This window comes from Saccopteryx leptura, chromosome 5, assembly GCF_036850995.1.
Source record: "Saccopteryx leptura isolate mSacLep1 chromosome 5, mSacLep1_pri_phased_curated, whole genome shotgun sequence".
NCBI lineage: Eukaryota > Metazoa > Chordata > Mammalia > Chiroptera > Emballonuridae > Saccopteryx > Saccopteryx leptura.
Window position 1 is genome coordinate 195,390,722 of NC_089507.1, and position 23,064 is coordinate 195,413,785.

The following is a 23,064-nucleotide window of genomic DNA, read 5'->3' on the forward strand; positions in this document are numbered from 1 at the left end:
TTTTATCCTTTTTCACTTTTACTTTTCTTTATTTTTGTTTTACTTCCCAGAGATCAGCAAAGCATTCCTCCTTCTCTTGCTTTTTTACAAGGCTGTAATCAATACCTGTAAAAAGTTAAATTGTGTTTCCATAGAAACATTGATTTCAAAGCAAACACTCTAAATAAGTCTAACTAGTATAAGTTAAAAAATTAAAGGCACTGTTAGGAGATTCCATGAAAACATATTAATCAGAATCTGCAATATTATTTCAGAGGTGTTAGGATGCGTAACACCTTTTTTACATTCACCAATTTGTGCCTCAGTTTCCACATGTATGAAAGTACGTGGTACTATAATTCAATTTAGGATGCGTAACATTTTTACATTCACCAATTTGTGCCTCAGTTTCCACATGTATGAAAGTACGTGGTACTGTAATTCAATTTTTGTCATGAAATTAAAATGGATTAAAAAGAGGACTTTGGACATCATTGTTTCCTCTTTGTTTGGGGGGGGCATTATTTGGTGAGAATCTCTATTTAAAAATGCAAACTGCGTGCACTGGCCTGGGCTGCAGACAACTGAGCCAGAGGCTATCAATAAATTGTGATAAAATGTAGCCATATAGACTAGAACACCTGAGGAAGGTTAGCCCAGAATGATGCAAGGTGTGTGCAAAGTAACAGTGTCAAATGAAGTGGACACTTTGTGGTTGTTGCACAAAGGTGTTAGGAATTTAAAGTACTATTAGCATCACACTTGTTTTAAATTAGTGTTCAGCTAACAAGATAATATTCCTAGGAAAAGATTCTAGATTTTCCAGGCTCCTGCTTTGAAATCAAATTTTACGCATATTAATCACATTGTATAATTTCTACCTTTAGAAGTTTAAGATAAGACCTCAATATATGCATCATTTAATTGTTGAAATTGCAAATGCATAAAAACCACTCATTTTAACTTAATTAGTAATTTTGTTTTACATAAATCTGGACCCAGGAGAACAAAGACATGACCCACCCCCCCAAAAAAAAGCCAAACACCACCACACACACAATAACCTGCTTTTGTTTTATTCCTTATAATTAAGCTGTTTTATTGAAATGTGACCATGATCTAGGTCTTAACCTAGCAAATTCACCAATTAACTCAGCCAAAATTACTAAGGAAGTGGAAAACTTCCATACTAAATAATGCTTGTGTAAGTCTTCTGGTCATTTCAATCATTTTTAATGCTTTTATTTTAATGTTTTACCCCAAAACAGCACCTTTAAGAAAAAGGAGGAAAGGTCACCTCTTTATATTCCCCCCCCCCCTTTTGGCCAGAGTAAAAACCGCAATCAAAAGAGAAAACCTAGAACCAAACAACCAAATGTCACTTGGCAAACAACTAATTAACGTCTTTTCATCTCCTTCCACCTGGAAAAAGTCTTCTCCTTAAAGCGCTGTCAATACCCCTTCCCACCTTGAAAAGGAGAAAAAACGCCATTTCCAGACCAAGAAGCCATTTACAGACAAATGTCATTTTCCAGCTCTGATTTGTGAATGCCTTTTTTTTTTCTTTTTTCACAAAGCACTCTCAATGTGACTGGCTAACAGGAAAATGTGTGTGTTAATGGTTTGGGGGGGGCGCTCCTGCGGGGAGGGGTGAGGACCGCTGCTACAATTAATTCTCTTCTTTGCTTTTCAAAAAGCCTGCATGTCTGGAAGGGGAAAAAAAGGTCATACTGTAAAAATGACGTGTCATTTGGCTTCACTGGGCACTTAGCGTATTAACTCCATTTTTTTTTTTTTTTTTTTTTTGGTCTTATTTTATTTGATTCTCCTTCCCTTCCTTCCACCGCCCGGCCTGGCCCGGGACACGTCTCCTCCGCGCACACACAGTGTGTCCTGCCCGAATCGCACAAGTCGCGCCCAGCGGCCGCCGCGCTCCCTCCTCCCCCACCCCCCACTCCGGCGCCACGACTCGCCCGCGCCCCCTCCCCCTCACTGCACCACCTTTACCGCTCCGATCCCTTCCGAGGGGCTGATGTCACCCGCCCCCCCCTCCACGGCCACTTCCCCAGCCAAAGCCTCCCCTTGGCGAGGCCCCCACCGCCACCGCGGCGCCCCCACCCCGCATCACCCCCTCCCCTTCTGGCCCTGCTTTCTTTCTCCCTTTCCCAACAAATCACACACCCCACGGAGGCGGGTCCCCCTCCCTCTGCCCGCCACCCCATTTCCTGTCCCCGAAACCCTCTTTTTTGTCGCAGTCTCCCGAGCTCAGTGGGGCTCCCCCAACCCTCCCAAACAAACACCCTAGCCCCTGGCATCGTGTAGGCCTCGCAGAAAAACAGAGTAAAAAGAGTAAGGGGGGGGGGAAGGCGAGAGAGAAAGAGACAGAGAGCTGACCAGGAAAGGGGGACCCCTGCTCGCGTTGCCACGGCCCCCTACCCCATTTTGAGACCCCACCCGGCCAAATCTGCGCCCCAGGGTCCCCCTTCCGGCCTCGCCCCCCAGAGACAGAGCCCGCGAGCGGGCGGCGGACTCGGGAGCGCGCGCCCGGGGCGGGGGACGGGCTCGGCGCGCGCGGCCTGCGGGGCGCCCCGAAGGGCCCCCGGGCCGGGCCGGGGCCGGCGCCCCCCGCCCCGCCCTTACCCAGCAGCAGCAGGCGGTGTGTGGCCCGGTAGACCTGCTTGTCCTTCTGCAGCTGCTTCTCGATCTTTTTGTTGGCCTCGCGCTGCGCCTTCTCCTCGTTGCGCTGGTCCTCAGTCTTACTGTTTCCGAGACAGCCCATGGCGGCGGCGGCGGGGCACGGGGCGCGGCCGGGCTGCGGCGGCGGCGGCGGCGGGCCGGGCGCGGGCGCGGGCGGCCTTACGAGGGCCGAGAGGGCCGGGGCAGCGCCGGGCGGGCGGGCCGGGGCGCGGGCTCAGCTCCTCGGGGAGGAGCGAGCGGGGCGGACTGCGGGCCGCGCGGGGAGGGTGGTGTCGGTCGGACCGCGGAGAGCGCGCTGCTCCCCGCCCCTCGAGCCGAAGCCTAAGGGGCTGATGGCCGCTCCGGGCCGAAGCGGACCAGAGCAGGAGCTGCGGGAGCTGCTGCCGCCGCTGCCGCCGCCGCCGCTCTTATTGCCTCGGCCCGGGCCCGCCGCCCCTACCCAAAAGGGCCCCGGCGGGCGGGGGGAAGCGGGGGGAGGAGGAGGCGGCGGCGGCGAGGGGGGTGGAAGGAGGAGGGATGAGGAGCAGCCGCGGCAGCAGCGGCTGCAGCGCCGGGGAGGGCGGGAGCTGGCGGAGGGAGGCGCCCCCCGGGTGCCCGGGAAGGGGGGTCCCTCCGCCTGAGCCCGGCCTGGGACGGGGACAGGGACAGGCCAGGGAGCCGCCCCCTCGCCCCCCTAGCTCGGGCCCCAACCGGGCCAGCCGCAGGGGGGGGGGGAGAAGGGGCGGCTCCGAGCCAGTGACGACCCCTCGCACGACGCCAACGCTCCACCCCCCGGGCCGCGTCGCCCTGCGGCCCCCGAGGCCGCCGCCCCCCTCCTCCCGCGGGCGCCGCCGAGGGGCCGGGGTGGGCGGAAGGGGAGGGAGCGCGGGCCCGAGCCCGGACTTCGGAAAATTTTCGAAAAGAGAGTCACAGAGAGAGCCAGTGAGAAGGGAGTGTGGAAAAAGCGAGGCGAGCACGAACCAAAGGACAGAGCAACCGAAAAGGAAAATGTGTCCACATACACACACAAAGACTTAATAAAACTCCACACTACACAGCGATGGTGGTGTCTGGTGGTGGTGACGGGGTGGGGGGCGGGGGGAGAGGGCTCAGATGAGCCTCTCGTCGCGCCCCCGGCGCCGAGCGCCATGGCCCGAGCCGAAGGCCCCCGTGGCCCCGGAGCGCCCGCGGCCTCGGCGCTTGGTGCGGCCGCCCCAGTAGGAGAAGAAGGCGCAGCCCAGGAACATTCGGAAGCAGCAGGTCGCTCCGAACACGAAGCCGCAGCCGCGGCCCTGCTCCGTGCGCTTCTGCAGCAGGAAGTTGAGCACCCACGAGGGGCTGCGCACGGAGAACACCAGGAACACCACGAAGGGCAGGTGGGCGCTCAGCGCGCCGGCCTTCTGCGGCCCTGGCCGCCACACGACGCCCCCCACGCGGGGCACTGAGTAGTAGGCGTCGTCCTCGTCCCCAGAGTCCGACTCCCACCGGGCCCAAGCCCTACTCGTGCCCCCGACGCCGGCGCCCGCGCCGCCCGCGGCGGCGCCCTCCGCGGCGCCCTCGTCGGCGGTGGCGGCGGCGGCGGCAGCGGCAGCGGCGGCGACCTCCGGGTCGCGGGGCTGCTCCTGAGCTTCTGACCCCTTCTTCTTCATCATCTTCTTCTTCTTCTGTATCTTCTCCAACTTCTTCTTCTCCTTCTCCCGCTTCTTCTCCTCTTTTCGCCTCTGTTCCAGCAGCTTCTTCTCGAGTTTTCTCCGCTCCTTCTCGGACAGAAACTTCTCCAGGGGCACCTCGCGCGGCAGGTTCTTGGGGTTCTTGAAGATCTTCTTGGGGTTCCCGAACTTCCGCAGCGCGGGTGGCTCTTTGGGCTCTGCCAGCGCTGCAGCCGCCGCCGCAGCTTCGGCAGCTACCTCGGCCGCAGCCGCTGCCGTCTTCTTCTCGCTGTCCAGCGCCCTGGCTTTGATCTTCTTGGCCATCTTCAGCATGGTGGCTTAGCCACCTTGGGGTGCCCGACTCCCGCCTTGCCCGGGCGCGTTGTTTGCCCCCGGCCTCGGCCTGGCCGAACCCCGTGCGCCCCGTGTCGGGGGACTCCTCTGCGATGCTCGATGCGCTTGCCCCGGGGGCCGCGGAACGCGGCTGCCGGGCTTCGGGCTAGCTGCCTAAGGGTTAGCGCCAAAAAGGATGAGCAAACGAAAAAGGGGCGAGAACACACCAAAAAGCACCCAACAACAGCGAGAAACCAAAAACCACCAAGAAATGTCAAACAACTCAAAAAAGAAAAGTGCAGAGGCGCGATGGCACGAGTTTGCTGTTACCCTCAGGCGCTCCTTGGCTTGGTTCTTGTGGGTGCCAATGGAAAGAAAAGAGAAAAGAGAGAATTGGGGGGTGCCCAGGAGGTTCGGGGCAGGGCGGCAGTGCCGAGGCACCCCTGCCCTGTCCCGGCTCCGGCGGTTCTTGCCCGCGCCGGGCTACTCGCACTTCGCGGGAAGCCACGGGGCGCCCGGACTTACATGTGAGTGAGGCGCACTCACACGCAAGGCAGTGCCTGCCGACCGCCCGCCGCTGCCCCGCGCCGGGACAGGGGTTCGCTCCAGCCGCGGCGCCGCAGCCCGAGCCAGAGAGCCGGCGAGCCAGCGAGCGCCACACAGGGCCAGCCACCTGACGCAGCCCGCTCCGCGGTGCCGACGCGACTGAGTGTCCCCGCTTAAGACCGGCGCTCCTAACCAGCCCGATGACGCCCCAACCTCTTCAGAGGACGGACCCACAGCGGCGGCCCCTATAAAGCGAAGGGGAAGCCGAAAAATCGGCCGGCCGAGGACGCACCCAAACGGGCCGCCACGCACCCCTAGGGTGTATGCCGTTGTGGGGACGTCGCGGAAGTGGGCAGGGGTCACGGGGGGCGCAGTAGTGGGGGGCACGGGGGCGCCCAAGTTGGTGGGCGCCGGACCCCGCCTCCCAGACCTGCCTCCCAATTTTCGGTGAGTGGTGTAGCCCTGGGCGGCGTGCAAAGTGTGCGACGGCGGCGCTTATCCCTGCTGCGCGCCTCCTTACCTCCAGCTTCCCGGTAGCGCACGCGGGACCGCCGGCACCCCACCCTCCGGCGGCGTGCGCCCGCCGAGGTAGGTGTCGGCGCGCCTGACTACGCGACGCCTAGAAAGGGTTTCAGGTCTGAGGAGAGGTGCTATGTGGACGCAAAACTAGCATTCTCAGAAGAAGCAGGTGGCAGGCAGCGCGCCGGCGACACGGGAGCCGAGCGGCGCTGGCAGAGGCTGCGGAGCCCGTGGAGTCCGGGCACGGTTGTCTTCCCAGGCGGGAGAGGTGGTGGACCGGCGTGTCCCGGTTCTCCGAGGCCGGGCCTGGACGCCGCGTGTGGGTTCTGGAGCAGAAGGAAAAGTAGTTTACTGAACACGAATCTGTTTGCACATTGTTTGAAAACTCTCAAGTGTCCCCGACCCCACTTCGCCCCCATACTAGCGTGTGGCAGAGAGCACTGGGTTAAGAGGACAGACACCAAGTTCTCAACCCCTGGGCTGCTGCTCACTTTTCCTAGACCGTGGTTGAGTCGAAGGCTGCCACTCTGGGGTCTGCGCGGGTATAATTCATTCATTCAATAAATGTTGGGTCCCTGTGGCCCACCTTATGCCCAGGGTGCTGGAGTAGTCTGGTAGGTGAACAGGCTAAGACATGGCAACTGCCTTTGCTGCCTGGTAGGCTTACCTGCCAATAAACTCAGGTTGACAAAGTAATGGTAAACTCTCTCCCACCTTTAAACTTTTTGGACACTTAGTAAACTTCTAAACACTTAGTAAAACTTCAAATTTGGGGGGAAAAAAAGAAAGAATGGAAGCACACCTAACATATATAGGGGCCTGGGTGATTATTTGATACACAGGCCTTGGAACAAAATGTGAATAGTTTTAAGTTTTCTTTGAAAATAGAAAGACACTATTAACCATTCAACACGACTATTCCGTTTGCTCAACCGAAAGTAAGAAATAGCAGGTTCGATCCCTCCTCAGGGCACACACAAGAAACAACCAAAGGAATACATAAACAAGTGGAACAACAAAGTTTCTCTAAGGAAGTAAATAAATATGCAAATAAAAAGGTGTGACGTGAAGATATCAACTAGTTTGCTTATTTGTTTGTTTTGGTTCCTTCAGGTACACCCCTACTCAGTCTACAGGCCTCTTTTTTTCTGGATCTGAATGGACAACGGAGAACAATTCAAAGTCACCAAAGAACACTTGGGATTCAGAACAGTAAGCAAAAGTTGCAGGCCGTAGCCCCAGGCAGCCTCAGACTTTTTAAACTCTGCTTCAAAGCTGTGCTTGCCCTCCCCCTACATCCAAACTGAACTAAACGGAGACTTTGTCACACTTTGGATTTTGGCCTCTCTTCCACACAAAAATACACCTTCTTTTGAAAAAAAGCTCAAAGGCACGACTGTTCTGGGTGATTAGGTGATGCTCCGAATGTAAACAACAGCAGATTAAAAATATTGAACTGAGAGATCTCCATGTGCTGGGAAGCCAAGTCACAGTAGGTCCTTGCAATCAATGATTACGTGACTTTGAGATCATGACTCACAATCACCCACCAAGTAGCTTACAAACTACTCGAAGACAGGGCCTAAATTTTATAGCCATATATATTAAATGAAAACTTCTTGATTGAATTTCATTAGTTGTCTTAGAAAAAAAAAAGTTGGTTAAGACTTATAAGAAGTCCGGAAGAGATCAGAATTTTTTTGTTATGCTCCATTTGTTCAAAAGCATCTTCCTTCCTGCTTCTAATGTGTCAAAGCACAAATACATTGTATTTAAGAGGAACAAGGTAAATAGTAACCAATACAACCTTGATATTTCTGCCAGTAGCTACACATTAAGACAAGGAATGTAACAGTCTCCTTATTTGGAAATCTCTGAGCCTGGTTACCAGCTCCCAGTTTAGAGACATATCATACCTAAACTTTGAAAGGACTGAATCTGTCCCATGTCACATACCGATACATATCCCTGGCAAAGCACAATGTATAAAGCAAGGTCGGGTTTTAGTCATTTTAACTTCTAACCTAGCAGGCCATCCTTGAAAAAGGAAGTTTTTTAAAAATGTAGGTTTCACCTATATTTTATTATGACCAACCACTGATGGACAAATAAAGCATTTACTTTGTAAATAAATGACAGCAGGTGGGATCAAGGGTTTACAGGTAAACAAATGATATTAAGAGCTCGGGAACACAAGCCCATTTGTGGTCTGTTCAGCTTTCTGTTTTCACCCCACACAAAGGGAAAGATGAGATTTTACTTAATTGGCGTGGTGAGCTGGCACCGTCTCCAGTTTTTGGTATTGCATTTGACCTAGCCGGGCATTAAAAGTTTTAATTTTTTTTTAAAGTCTTTCTAATTTGAAGGCCACCATGTGTGACCTTTTCATATGAATTAGTAATTTATTTTACTAGGTCATTACCATTTTAAGTACCTGGTTTATGCTTTAAGAGTAGAACAATATATTAGCATAATTCTTGGAACAGTCAAGGCTAGAGACTATTGCAGTGGAAGGGGCCTCTCATTTGGCTCAGGGGGAGATGAAAGTGGTCAAAACTTCAGGCTCCAGAGAGTGGCAAAGGGCCAGAATGTCCTGGGTATGAAATACCCAGGGAAGGCACAGGTCCCTGGCTCAGGTGACTTGCTTCATGCCAAAGCCAGCAAGTTGGGATAATAACACACCCTAACCTAAAACACTAGGTCACTGAATGATACAGCCTGGTCAAACAGATGGTGTCACATGCTGCACAGAGAGACAACCTAGCAATAATCCCTTCCAACACTGCATATTTGACAACAATGGATGAATTCACATGTTGGAGTTTGAGTTTGAGGTCCTGCAAACTTCATACTCAATGGTGGATGTGTTCCTTGGCTCTTTTGTATCTTCCTGTCTGAGTGAGAATGCCTTGTCTGCTTTTAGAAGCAATAGATTTGCCATGGCTTAGAATCTTGGAAATATTATTACACTTAATGATATAATTCAGTTTTTGGACAAGAGTGTTCTTGGTCTTCCATTAGTTGTGATCTTTGTAAGAGCACAGAGAAAATATAATTATAATACTATTTTAATAGCATAGGAAACAATACATAGGTTTCCACTGAAGCAGAAACCTCAGCTGTAAGTGTTTTTGTGTGAAAGAGATAGAGGGATAGATAAGAACAGACAGGAAGGGAGACAGATGAGAAGCATCAATTCTTCCTTGTGTCACCTTATTCAATGACTGCTTTCTCATATGTGCCTTGACCAGGGGGCTACAGAAGAGTAAGTAACCCTTTGCTCAAGCCAGCAACCCTTGGCTCAAGCCAGCGACTTTGGGCCTCAAGCTAGCGACCTTTGGCCTCAAGCCAGTGACCAAGAGTCCTGTCTATGATCCCACACTCAAGCCAGTGACCCTAGGGTTTCAAACCTAGGTCCTCTGCATATGAATTCGACGCTCTATTTACTGTGCCACCACTTGGTCAGGCTTAGCTCTAAGGTTTTAATAGTATTTAGTGCTTCTATTCTGCTATTTTGTCTTTAAAGCGCTTTCTGCACTTTTATTTAACTAGAATGGACTGCAAGTGTGGTTTGTAAATGAATGTGACTTGAAAGCTGTGCTGTATAGATGAGGAAGGAGAATATTATAAGAAGCTTTTTCCTAGGCCCAGTTAATTCCAAGTAAAGAAGGTTCTATACCTTAGGACCATAAATTTCTTCAAACTTTAGTAGTACTTATCTAGGGCTCTTTTTTTTTCTTGTCATATTTACTAGCTAGTAACTTCAACCACAAGTACCCCTAAACTTTTATTCTAAACGAAACACAATATTTAAGTCAGCAACACTGTTACAGGACACTTGAAATCAGGGAATTAACTACACTGCCACATGAAATTTGCCTATTTAATATACATCGACTAATTTTAAAATAGTTTTTTTCTAAAATTCAGAATGTATTCTAATCTGAACAATGTAGGGGCACATTGCCCGATGTGTTTGGACCTGATTTCTTGAGCCAGTGGCTTTGAGATGCTGTAGAAGCATCTACTTAAAGCCATGGCTCACAGTAGGAAAGCCACTGAGCCTGCGCCCCTTTCTTGGCCCTGAAAGGCGGGCCCCGTCTATAAGAGGAGCTTCCTGAGGCCCAGTTCCCAAGGCAATTAGTGTCTTTCTCACAACACCCCAGGAGCCAGCCCCCAGACTGGGTGGGAGTAACTTTGAACAAGTCACTTTCTACCTTAAAAGGGAGAAACAACAAAAAAAGAGCTTTAGCACATTGCTGTATTCCCTTTAAAACTTAAACCTAAATGGTATGGTGCCAACATGTTAGCGTTGATTGAAGATTCCAGGTGGACAATTTGGATTAGGGGCATAATGACATGACCATAGACCAATGGACCCACTAATGGAGATCTTAAGTGGGTTAAAAAAAAAAAAAGGAAGAGAAAGTGTCACCATTCTATGGCCAAGAAAGCCAATTTTCCTTAAAATATCTGTAACTTCCCTTGGGGTGGGGGACTATTTTCATGAGGATGAAGGGAAGGAGAGCCTATTGCTAGAACATACAGCTTGGCCTTGAGGATGGGAAATATGCAGGGAGGATTAGTTAAAGATAGGTCCAGGCCAGCTAACTTCTGTTTTTATTTACAAGGTGCCTTATTTATATCACATTTTGATCCAACATCTTACTAAACAAGCAACAACAGGAAAAAACCAGACAGCAAGTTGGCGCGATCAAGAGACAGCTGCAGTCCTACCCAATCTCCTGAGATAACAGAAGCCCTTGGGTTGCTCTGAACGTTTTTAGTTTTTTCATTGTATTCAATTCTTCATATTTAGCCCCCATCACATAAGAGTTTAGAGAGTTAAAATAAAGGCTGTGGTTTAATCAGGTAATACATTTCCTTTCCTTAAGTGCTGCTTTGTGTATACATATATACTAATGAAACAACAGCTAAATACAGATTTTATTTCTTGGGTTTTTATTTCATTTACGCACCAACCAAAGTGGCCGATCATTTTCAAACAGCCTGGCAATCAGTTACTAAGCCTCAGTTTGAGACAACAGCGATGGTGACTGGGCTGTGGGTGTCATTTGCCTTCGGAACCGAAACCCCCTCTCCATCTGCTACTGGTAAACCCCAAATTAAGCAATGAACGTGACAATTAGTCACCTGTTTAATTCATCTAGAAATGTAGGTATCTTTTCACCTTGGAGTTTACCCACATACATTTAAATTTAAATGGAAGAATGTGTCATTGAAGTTTAGCCCTGCCTATTCCTTTGAGTTTTATTTTGAGGGAAAAGAATCATGGGGCACAAAAGGAAGGGTTCTCGATGAGGGAGGTGGCCTCCCCCTCCCCACATGCCTACACTGGAGCCCCAGCTGTCCTCCCAGGTAGACTTCCATTTGTCCTCGGTTTGGTCAAAGTGAAGAATTTGTTGGGGATCCCAGAGGCTGCACCCCACTCCCTCGCTCAGCAGTTTTCTGAGGGTTTGGCAGTGCTCACAGCACGTTCCCTGGCCCATCAGGAGCCCGCTCGACAACCCCGCAGAGCCTGGGTGGCACTGGGCTTTCTAAGGTCTTGGTCAACCTCTGGACGTTGGGAGGAGGAGAAAAATGACTCAGCTAAGGCATCGAGCATTGGCATCCATTCTGGGGATCAGATGGAAAGGAGATGATTTCCTGAGCTACGAACTTCAGCCCTTCCCACAGCCGGTTCAGGGTCTCTGCGTGCCCCTGGGCTGGGAAAGCTGGCTCTGCCCACTTTCTTGAACATTCCTGTCCCTCGGTTGCTTTAGTCTCTGCTACCTTCTCAGATTACGGCTCCTTTTGTGCTAATTACACCGAAAAAATGGAAAGAATGTCACTGACTTTACAAAGAACACAAAGCAGGTTGGCTTTAAATACTAAATATAGCCCATTTCTTTCAGAAGGCAGACAACTCAGCTTTCAAATTCATTGCAGATGGCCAGTTCACTTATCCAGACTCAGGTGGCAGGAGTCTTAGCTTTTGGGAGGACAAATTTAAAAGGTATGTTGCTTTTGGGGCTATTTATATAAAATGAAAAAATTTGCTTAAGGGTGAGCTACTGCCCCCCCTTAATTGTACATTAAGATTTGCCAAGAAACAAACAAACAAAAAACCCCCACAACAAAGACTTGCCAATGATGGCAGGCTAATTCACAGCATGAAACAAGGAAGAAATAGAAGCCGCCTATCAGCAGCAATCAGTAAAAAATACTAATGAAATGAAAAGAAAGTCTGCTTCTCAAACCCAAGACTGCGGCTGCAGCAGAATGAAGACATGCTGCTCTGGTAAGTAAGAAATGGTCTTTCAACAGACGGAAGAGTGTGCCCCTAAACCAGCCAAGGACGGAGACAGCCCCTCCCGCCTTCTATGAAAGCCACCAAGGGTTAACAGGTGAACACTAGCAGCGTGGAATGACTTATTTTTCTGAGGAACATGAAATACTGAGTTGCTTGCTCATGCTGAAATTATGCTACAGCTGTGACCCTAAGGGCTGGATTTGGACAACTGCTTAAGTGACAGGTGTCCCCGATGTATGCCCAGCTTAGCTAAAATGGCGATGCCTAACTCAAATTTCCCCACCAGATTAATTGATGGGGACTCTGGAGCCAGCCAGGAAAGGGCCTCTTGCCACAGACACAGAAAGAAGACCATGTGTGCTCAGCTGTCAGGAAAGACGGCCACCTTGGGGAGAATGGACTCTCTGCTGTACGAACAGAGAACAAGACAAGTCAGGACAGACCTGGGGAGGCAGGGAGAGAGAAAGCGGGAGCTGAGACAGCTGGTCGGGGCCAGACCCTTCTTCTAGGTTGTGAAGCGAACAGGTCTATCCTATCATCGGCTTTTGAAGGATTTTAGCAATCGAAGCAAGTCCGGGATTCTAGGAAATGTGTCACCAAAATTGGTGTTATTAGAGGAAGTAGCACAAAGCTAGAAATGCAAAGTCTAATCTGTAATATACTAATTATACCTATTTTTATCCCAGGGTTGCAGTGACCTAACACCAAGAACTAAAAACTCGAGGAAACTAGCCCTTCACAAAAACAAGACAGGAACACCTGGTGGATGGGGCCACAGGGCAAAGGTCGCACTGAGTCCCTAGGTTGGATCAGGGACTTGGCAACAGTGAAGGAAGGCAAATGGGGCCCTAGAGCAGACCTGGGGAGTTCTGTTCTGACTGTCCGCGTGCTGGTCGGAGGGCAAGTCTGAAAGGTCAAAGGCCGGCCCGGGCAAGCGGCACAGGGCCCACAGGTGTCCTGGTCTGCTAAGGGACAGACAGAGGCTGGCGGCACAGGGCCCACAGGGTGTCCCGGTCTGCTAAGGGACAGACGGAGGCTGGGCTGTGTTCCGTGGAGCCAGGATGGGTCCTAGACAAAGCTTTCCTTGGTCCACTCCACTGACCACAAAGGCCCTGTGTTCCTATCTTCTGGTAAGATGGTGACAGATGGCTGATGGAGAATCAGCCCCAGAAGCTATACCAAATCCCCCACTCTAAAGACTGGTTCCAATAAGACGATGGTTGAAGACATCAACCAACTTAAAGCACTGTTAGATTTTTGCTTCCTTATTCTGAAAAGATCACCTCTACCTCTGAGTTCCAGAATTGTTAAATAAACGGGCTCCCTGGAGCTACTTCAGAAAGCTTAGCTGTGCAAGGAGCTTTCAAAGGAAGTTGATATAAAACTTAGTTGGGACCCAAAGACACCTAGTCTGCAAGTTAAATGAACACTCCAAGTACCCATACTTAAAAAGCATCCCAAAATCTAGGGAAACCTAACTGACCCTGAAACCTTTCCATGATGTTATTAACCCATGCCTCAGGGGGGCACTCCAGAGCAGGGTAATTTAAAGTCATCCTCAGCCTTAAAAGTGAGTTTCTTAAATGGTTTTCTATGAATGAAATCAATATTGATTCTAAATACATCCTTTCAATGAGCTACCATGACTTAGATGAATACAAAATATGAAAAAAGCCCAAATGGTTGACTTGTGTGATCCCCAAGGACACAGTATTTTAACCTTTGATAGAAAGTACCTTTATATTTTCATTTACCTTGTACATCTTAAAATGTGTTAAGTAAATGTTTTCTTCAACCTGGCATAACCATGTATCTGTTAGATTTACTGGGGTACAGAAGGCAGAGAAGAGAGCTTTGTAAAAGAAATGAGAGAGAGAGAGAAGCAGGAAGAGGAGATTGAAGACTACAAAGCAGAACTCTACAACGAAAATTTAATTTCTAAAACGACTGCCGAAGATAGAAGGGGTTTGGGGAGGAAGATACGTGCATAATTTCTAAAATGCTAAAGCAAAACAGCATTTCTACAAATGAAAAGGCTACTAGCAGCGCACAAAACCCAGGGAAACGAACAAAAATCTAATTTACAGTAACTGAAACCTTGCTTAACCTTCCTCCCCAAACCTGATAATTCTGTGAAATCACCCAGCTGTCACTCTCTTCCTTGTAGATAGGTGACACTGATTTGTCTAGCAAAGCCCCATATTAGAATTCTGAGGTCTGCTTAATGGGGCTACTAATAAATCTAAGTTGTCCATTTTTGCCCCCTTTTTCCCCCTGAAATTCTCAGTATGTGGTAAACTGCTGAAAACACATTTTCAAGGTTTTGTGACTGTAACATAAAAATAAAGGATCAAGGCTGGTTGACTTTGGAGGACTGAGTACCTCTGGGCTCTGCCCTGCCTCACCCAAAGGGAAAATAAGATGGATTAGAAGCAGCAATTGGGGGCAACACCAGTGCTCTGCTCTGGGCTGAGACGTTTGCAAACAGAAACGAACAGCACAAGACCCAAGTGTGGTGGTGGTGGTGGTGGTGGGGTGTTTCCTCTGCCTCTCCTCCCAGCCCGGTGCCCCCACCTGTGGGCTTACTGTGTTAAAGAACCAGGAAGAACTGGAGCCCAATTTGCTCCTCACATGAGGAAGAGAAAAAAGATTGATGACTTTGAGATAAAAGAATGGGTGAGTGGGCGGTGTAGACTTTTTCAAGAAACCGAATCATGGCATTTTTTCCTTTCTCTAAAACACTTCTTTTTCAATGGCTGGATTGAGCACGTTGTAACCTCAGACAAAATGAGGGCAGGTGGCTTCAGCTCCCTCTGAATTCTAAGATGGCTATAGAAACCAGACACGTCTTGACCCTGACAACGATGCTGCTAAGAGCCCCATCAGAGATTTCTCCTTTCTGTGCCTGCCTTTGGGGCTAGCTTGCTGCTGCATCCCACCTCTCTCTGCTGCAGCCTTCAGTGGCCACTGCAGAAAAAGCAAGACCCCGACAGCTTGTCCCCACTCTGCCTTCTCGTCTGAGCATAGCTGGCATCTTGGTCTTCTCTCTCACCCTACCCCTGCAATAAGTGTATGGCATTTAGGCTGGTGTTGGGGTGATTCTGGGGTATGTGTTCAGATAAGCCGAGTCTCTCACATAGTCAGGCAGACTGGCCATCAGTAGACAAAACAGCCAGACGATTTTTCACAATTGAACTTTTGACCAAATTGATGAGACGCTTCAGTGTCAAGAAGACAAAAACTGAAGTCAAAGAGGTCACCAGAATAGGAAATTTTGCAGTGATAAAAAGCCCTACAATAAGAGGAAGCATTACATTTTCCTAGCAATGAAAACCCGAGATTTCAGGTTGTGCTGAACAATACAAAATTTGCCAGTCGAAGCCACGGCAGAAAGCGTGGTTGCTATTTTTTTAAGGTTATATTGCTGTTCCTACTTTATTTGTCTGCTGCTACAAGAAAGTGGCTCGGAGTCCTCTTTTCCAGCTCTCTATAAAATGTAAATGGTCTAAATTAAGAAGCCATCTACTCTCCACCAATATTAATTCTGACATGAAAAATGAGACTAATTCTTCAGACAGGATTATGATCTCCACCGCCTGACATTAACCGATCACCTCCTTACTATGTTTCTCAAAGAACAGGATATTTTGCTGTTCCAAAGTGCCTATTTATTTCTAAGGGTGGTGGGGGGGGGACAGAATCCTCACACGTGCTCCTTATTCTGACTCTGAAAAGGCACAATGTCCTAAAGTGGGCTGGCTTTGACCACAGACTCTGCAAGCTTCTGCGTCTTCCTGTTTCCCCCTCCAAACTAGCATCACCCTCGAATAAAATATCTCAGTACCCAAGGGCCAGAAGGGAAAATGCTGCCTTCAAATTCTTTTGCCTGCAGCCCGAACTGCCAGCTCCCTATACTGTTTTCCAAGTGGAAATCGGGAAAATGAACTTAAACATATTTTGCTAGTGTTTTCCCCTCTACCGGTTGCCTGAAAGCAGCTGGGCCAGGGTTCCTCCATCCCTACAGCAGGCAGCATCCCCGTGGATCGGATGAAGCGAGGATTTGCATCTTGGCACGGTTTGGATGGGGAGCCAGCAGCTGCCCAGGGAAAGGAGGCGTCTCTGTGTTCCTGCAGGTCCCTGCAGTATGGCTGCATCGGCAAGCCCCCCGCCATTAAGGGTCTACCGATGTTGCCTTTTGCTTGTTAATCCTCTTGCTAAGTGCAAGAAATAAAGTGGCTATACTAGTAAATGTCCCCAATTCACCTAGCACCAAGCCCTAAGTCCCTGCTGTTTCATTATGTGCTGCCCATTAATAACTATCAAAATCAGAAGTGTCTCTAGCAGCAGGACAATTTAGTCAGAGAAATAAAGAACCCCAGAAAATCATGAATTATTTTGGAGAAGTTGCTGCCTAGGGGGCCTTCCGGGAGTTGGGGGGCTGCCCATCAGTGTTTAAGCCCAGACTGTGGGGTGCTCCTGGGGGCGAAATCACCTCTCCCAGAGACACTGTGTATTGTAGTCACACAAAAGTAGCCGAGACCAGGTTCAAATCATCTCTCCTGGTCTGTACACTTCTGTGTTGGAGGCTCTTGGGCAGCCCACACCTTGGTGCCTGGCATGACAGGTCCTGACCCGGAAGACAGGGTGAAAGGTAGCAGGAAAGTGACATCTTCTATGTCTGTTTTCTTCCTCCATACCTAGGGACCCCGCTGCTAACCCGGATGCACTTTGCTACTCTCCTCTGGTCCCATTCCCTGGAATCAAGGCTCTTTCCAGCTGAAACAGTCTAGGATTCACTCCTTCCCTCTAACCGCTGCCAAGCCCAATGCCAGGTCCACTAGGGGCTGCAGCAACCCAGTGGGGGGCCGCTGATGGGCTCAACGCCAAGGGTCAGAGCAGGGACCACAGACAAGCCCCGGAGAGTGCCAGGCAGAAACGGGCCCTCTGCCTGATCCTTGCCCAGCTGCACAAAACCTACGGACACCTGGTTCTCCGTGCCCTTTCACCCCTGAAACTGCCTATGCTCATCAAACATGAGTTCCCAGGCCTGCGGGGCTTCCTCTGCAGCTGCAAGGCCCTTGAATGTCCATTTGAACCAGACACCTGACTTTAAAAAAAAATCCATCATCTTCAACAATAATGTGTGTGACCACTTGAAACCCCTCCACTGCTTTCAAAACCGATGGAGCAGAACTCAAGCTAAACCACCGCCCCCCCCCCTCTGGGTTCAAGTCACAGCTCACCCCACAGAAGGGAAGGGAGGCCAACACCCAGCTCAGCTCTGCCCTATGGGCCCTTCCCATCTGCTATTCACCTCTGGCGACAAAGAGCTAGGTGTGACCCACAGAACTGGTGAGGGGACCCAGGAGTAGGAAGGGACCTGGTGCGTTCTCTCCCTGTGTGTCCATCACTTGGCGGTGGCAGCCTGCTTTGTGCTCTGGAGGCTCAGCAGCTAACATCACTATCAGAGGTCCCTTCCCTTCCCCCTGTCACAAGCCTGTTCTGTAAAAACTCAAAAACATCTTGTTCTTTCATCCTAATTAACTGTGCTGTCAGGGAAGATGGCCGCTGATTCCTGCAGAGGTTGGAATGAACCTCTCCCTCTCCTCGTCTCTCATTGCTAAAGTGGTCCTTCCTTGGCCTGAAAGCAGGCCCCTTGGTGATGGAAATGTTATCTAGAAGGCGAGTCCTGAGCAGAGGGTGGGGAGGAAATAATGCCCCAGCCGCGAAGCCATGTTCCCGGCTGGAGTGGCTGCCTGGCCCCCTCTGCTCCGGGCCGCACGCAGGTCTCCTAATTGCGAGTCATTGTCAGGGGGCACCATTTAGCAGGGTTTGGAGGCTGATCCTCCCTGCTGACTGATCTCAGGGGCAGGAGGAAACTGTTTAGAAGGAAGTAAACAGGTTCTGGATCTGGGAAGATAAAACCCGAGCGCCTTTCAGGCTCGGAGGGAAAGCGTGACGACCTGCATGTTTGTGTTTGCAATAAAGCTCCCAGTCACAGGCGGCACGAGGTGCCCTCCGCCCGCCTGTCACGGACGCCGCAGTGTCCCTTTCTCACGTCCTGGCCATGAAAACGGCACTAATCCTGTGAGGGCACCACAGAACTTTCTGGAAAGGGCATCTCAGGTGGAGAGCACGATAATGTTTAAGAAAAAAATTTTTAAAAGAAAAAAGCAGCCACGGCCCTGAGGAGTTTGGAGCCCAGCCCTTGGGCTTCTGACATCTATATAGTCTGTGAATAATTCCTAGTATTCATCTCAGCCTTCAACTATGCACACTTAAAGGAAACTCGCATGTCAGGAGCTTTCAAAATTAGCTTAATTTCCTTTTCCTACAGATCATGCCTCTTGAGAAAGGCCCCTTCTGAAGTATACCGGGGATCTTAATGGGCAGGCTTCCGAGTTTCTAGAAGGGTCTGCTAAAAGCTGGCAACTCCGACCCGACCCAGGCCTCCCCCTGCACTGACGCTGAGCTGTCAGAGCCCCTCGGAGAAAGGAAGGTGTGAAATCAGCCCAGGTGTCCCCGAGGCGGGAGCAGGAGAGTTGGGGCGCTGTTTATGTAACACACCAGAAGCAAGGTTGTTTTTGCTGCTTGATTATCTGTCGGCCCAGCTGCCTGCCTCCTGCTCCCTTTTCCGACCACCCCCACTTTAAAAAAAAAAAAAAAAAGGAAAAAGAAAAGAAAAGAAAGCAAAGCAACCCTATAGCACTCAAGCCTTTTATTTCCTGACTATTCTGTTTGTCACAGCCGTGGACGCTGCAGAAACACATGGGGCTTGTCCTTATCGACCTGAGCTGGGATGAGTCAGGCACCGGAAGGCCTCATCCATCTGGACTAATGAGCCTCTCAGATGCCCCCCGCCCCCTCACCTGCCAAGAGGAGCCCGGCGAGGCCGGTGCGGTACCTGGGAGGGCCGGGGTGCGTGGGCAGGCGGGCACCGCGGAGCTGCGCTCCGGAAGCCGGGGCGCAGCTGGGGACACGGGAGGGGCCCGGGAAGCCCGCGGATGCAACGCCCCCCTCCCCTGTCCTGTTCGCATTCTACTTTGAAGGACTTCACAGAGCTCTTTATTAAAATGTAAATGCCCCTAAAGGGCAGCCCTTAAGCCTTTGCTAGCTAATGGGATTAACTGAACTGAACACAGCCACCTGCAGGGAGGTGAGGCAGCTCGGGCCAAATCCCCACTTCTCAGCTGCGTCCCGGCTTCCTGTGAACACCCCTCGGAAGCCAGTCCCAGGTGTGGGGGCGCCTGCCTCTGGGAGCTCCGAGCAGCTGCCTCCACCTGACGGGAGCCATTGCTCTCAGGTGTCCTGCCCCAAGGCCGGGCGTGGGCCAGTGGCTGCCCCGCGCCGGGGCATTCCCCGCGCTGCGACCTGTAATGGGGGCTTTTCGCAGCCACCAGGGCCGCTGACTTCCCTGAGTGGGCCCGCCAGCCACCGCGCACGTCCTGACAGTGGGTTTGCACGTGGCTTTCCTGATGGTAAGTGTATTAAATGGCCACAAACAAGTGCCACTTCCTAACCCTGCCGAGCTGACTCTCTCTCATGGAACAAAACCGGCCCCTGTCCCAGAGGCACACACACCTTCGGCCCAGCCCCTCCCTCATCTTGTATCTAAAAGTGAAAAACGTCTCCCTACCTATCTGTACACACACGCTTTCAGAGAAATAAGTGAAGGTCACGGAGCGCGTGCGGAGCCTTCCAGGAGGCCCCGTGATAAGACAGGCCAGTCCAAAGGTAATGAACAGATAACTTGGAAGTATTTGTGAAAGGGGAGTTGGAGATTAAACTCAGGAATTAAAAATGTTTTTCTTTCCAAAGGGGAATGAATTGTGCTTCTTCAGTACAGAGTATCTAGTTGCACGAGGGACCAGAAGAAGCAGCAGCCCACAGCTCTAGAGTCTAAGATGGAGGGCAGCCCAGGATCCAAGATGGAGGACAGAGCTAAAATGGAGGGCAGTCCAGGATCCAAGATGGAGGACAGAGCTAAAATGGAGGGCAGCCCAGGATCCAAGATGGAGGACAGAGCTAAAATGGAGGGCAGCCCAAGAGCTAAGATGGAGGACAGAAGTTAAGATGAAAAGCCCTCCACAGTATACCTCCACTGCTTGCTTCAAACTATAAACTCTCTCTCTCTTCCCACCCTCTCCACACAAACCCAGAGAGCTCCAGAAGACTGGAAGATTGAGTGGGAGGGTTTTCAGTCCTACAAGATCTTGGGAAGGCATGTCTGGCTCCAGACAGAGAAGAGAAAGAGAACAAGCTGGAGTTCCCTGCCGCCCCACTGGGTCACCCCCTGGACTCCACCTCCTGGAGGGGCCTCACCATCACCAGCACCACGTGGGGCTGCAGATGGCCCATCACTGAATGTTCACCTCACCCTGACACAGAAACCTGAATGGCTGTGCCTGTCTGATATCTCCATGTGGTTGTTGGTTGCGACTCACGTGGGTCTTTTGCAGTTGAGTTATCCTGACTGACAATACTTTTAGGTTAAGCCCTGATCTGGTTTGCTGACTAGGCTGGGGGAAGTGTCAGAAGGTTGCTGAAGTCAGTTGTTGACAATCTTGCCCATCTTAGCTGCTTCATCTACTCCCTAGTTCCTCAGCAGTGTTGTGAACCATGTGGGTTTGTTTGGACTGTAAGACCATCAAAGGCAGCAGCAATGTCTTATACCTTTGCCTTCCCCGAGGGGAAGGGCATGTATTAGGCTCTCAATACACATATATTGAATGGACGAATGAATGAATAAATGAAAATGCCCCAATGAAGGCAAACTCACCGACCCAGCAAGGATTTCATGCTTCTGGGAGGCTTGGTAGACACAGGAGCAGCTACTGCAAGCTAAGAGAGGCTACTAGAAAGGCAAAAAGGAAACAGGGCTATTTTGATGTCTAGTTTAACCCCCAGATTAGGAAACAACTTATCTGTAAGGAAAAATGGGTGCCTATGCACCGAGAACTGGGCAAGTAGTCCATGTTCTTTGCCAAGTTGGACACAATCTACATATGAGGTAAACCTCAGATCTGCCAGTAGTCAAACATTTGAAAAATTAATTTGTGACAACTGTTTTCATTTTGGAAGCATGGTTTTCCTCAATTAGGCGTGTCATTTTATGCTAAATTCCCATTAAACACTTCCCAACAACCTTTCTTTCTTCTTTTCTGAAGAACCACCACCAACCCTTTACCCCCAACAATGCCTAAGTATCACAGAAGGCCCACTTCATAAACATTTTTGTGGCGAGTCCTTTTACTTGACTATTAGAACAGCAATTGTCCCCCCCTCACACTCCACTGGCCCCTAATCAGCAATTTTGCTAAGTCTCAAAGCAATACAAATTTTAGTTCAAATCAATTAGTAACACATTTCTAACGCTGGGCGCTTGGGAAAGTGAACTCTTCCTGGAGGAGAGAAACTAAACCTTGAGAACAAATAGAAGCGTGGGCAACCAACCTAGCAAACTGCTTCTGCCTTTGTGGACCATGTTTTGTTTTGTTTTGCTCTTTTTTAAAAGAAGGCAAAAACTTGGGAGAAGGGGGTCCTATCAAAACAAATAGCAGACTTTGATTTAATTTTTCACTGGAGCTAATGAATCAACACAGGACACAGGCAGCTGATGGAACATTTTCCCCATCAACGCCAGGAAACTAAAGGTCGGCCTGGTGTGTTATTCCCGTTTTTTCCAGCCTGAGATTTGCATCGGGATGCGATGTGCACTCTCAGCACCACCCCCTCCCAGCACGGAGCAATCCATGTTGTCCCAGAATCTACCTCCCCTTTTCCCCTCCCTTCCTCACTGAAAAGAATTGTCTCCCCTCTCTAATGATCATACCCAGGAGAATAAAACTTGTTTTTCCAAAGTGGGGGGAAGGAAGAAAGGAAGGAAGGGAGGAAGGAAGGAAAAAAAGAAAACAATGCCTATATACTGGGTCTGGCTGGGGCCAAATTCTGGAGGCCATCAACCTGTATACTTCCAAGCATTTCCTCTACACTGGAGACACGCGCATAACGGACCGGGTGTTTGCTGATAACTTTAGGATTTGCTGTTCTGTTTCAAGTAATTATTGAATCAAAAAACTCATGAAGATTGGGTGTGTTTTTTTAATTTTTTTTTTTTTAAGGACAAAGTGGTCTACTGTGTGCCAGAGTTCTTAAAACCAACCGAACGACTAAGTGGGGCAAGCATGTGAAAACACTTGGGAAATCCGGTTGTGCAAGAAAAGGGGGCTTATTAGTAATTTAAACAAAAAACAAAAATGGAATGATCATTTCAGGAGTAGGAGAGGAACATTCAGGGAAGCTGTGGGAGAGAGGGCAAGGGTCAGAGCTCCGCAAACAAGGGTGAAGGGAGGCAGCGGCCTCTTCCCTGGCAAACATGCCAGCCTCTCGGTTCCTGTCCTACTGAGTGGGCTGCGGGAACCACAGGCGACTCCACGGGGCAGTGGGCTGGGGAAGGGATGACACCCCTGGCCTGCACTGCTGGGCCACCGCTGGCACTCCTTCTCCAAGTCAAGCCCAGCCTGGCTGCTCAGCTGTGCCGGCCGCTGGGCACTGGGCCGGGCACTGGCAGCCCTCCAGCCTCTGCCTGGTGCGACTTCCATGACTTACTGTAACCCAATCCTCCCTTCTAAACTAGAAGTTCCTCGAGGGCAGGAACCCCATCTGGTGTTTAGAGCAAAATTTAGCAAAGACTTTCTTTTCTTTCCTTTCTTCTTCCTTCCCTCCTTTCTTTCAAAACATTTAGTCTCCGTATTTACTTATCTCTTAGGAGATAAATGCACTTTTGGTCTTTCTTTTTTCTCTCTCTCTCTCTCTCTTTCTTTTCTTTCTTTCTTTCCTTTCTTTCTCTCTCTTTTCTTTCTTTCTCTCTCTTTCTTTTCTCTTTCTCTCTCTCTCTCCTTTCTTTCTTTCTTTCTTTCTTTCTTTCTTTCTCTTTCTTTCTTTTTCTTCTCTCTCTTTTGACAATGAAGACCTGACTAAGGGGAGTTGGTTTTTAACTTCCTACTGTTAGTTCACAAGGATGCTAGGATTTCAGAAGGAAAAACAAAA

At 49.9% G+C, this 23,064-nt stretch overlaps 2 protein-coding genes across 9 annotated transcripts in view; both read right to left on the minus strand.

Annotated features, from left to right (window-relative positions):
* GNAS (GNAS complex locus) overlaps window positions 1-23,064 on the minus strand; it is a 51,025-nt gene that overhangs the window by 12,960 nt on the left and 15,001 nt on the right. For 4 of the 8 annotated variants that reach the window (XM_066387352.1, XM_066387351.1, XM_066387350.1 and 1 more), the window contains exon 1: window positions 2,620-2,758. The exons of 2 other annotated variants lie outside the window; for them this stretch is intronic. In XM_066387352.1, coding sequence (XP_066243449.1) covers window positions 2,620-2,758 — 139 coding nt within the window. Of the gene's footprint in view, window positions 1-2,619; window positions 2,759-5,162; window positions 5,225-15,908; window positions 15,921-23,064 lie in introns of those variants that run through there. 2 more of the 8 variants (XM_066387346.1, XM_066387354.1) reach the window with 2 other exon arrangements.
* Window positions 1-23,064, minus strand: part of LOC136406954 (neuroendocrine secretory protein 55-like) — a 59,791-nt gene that overhangs the window by 8,461 nt on the left and 28,266 nt on the right. The window lies entirely within an intron of this gene.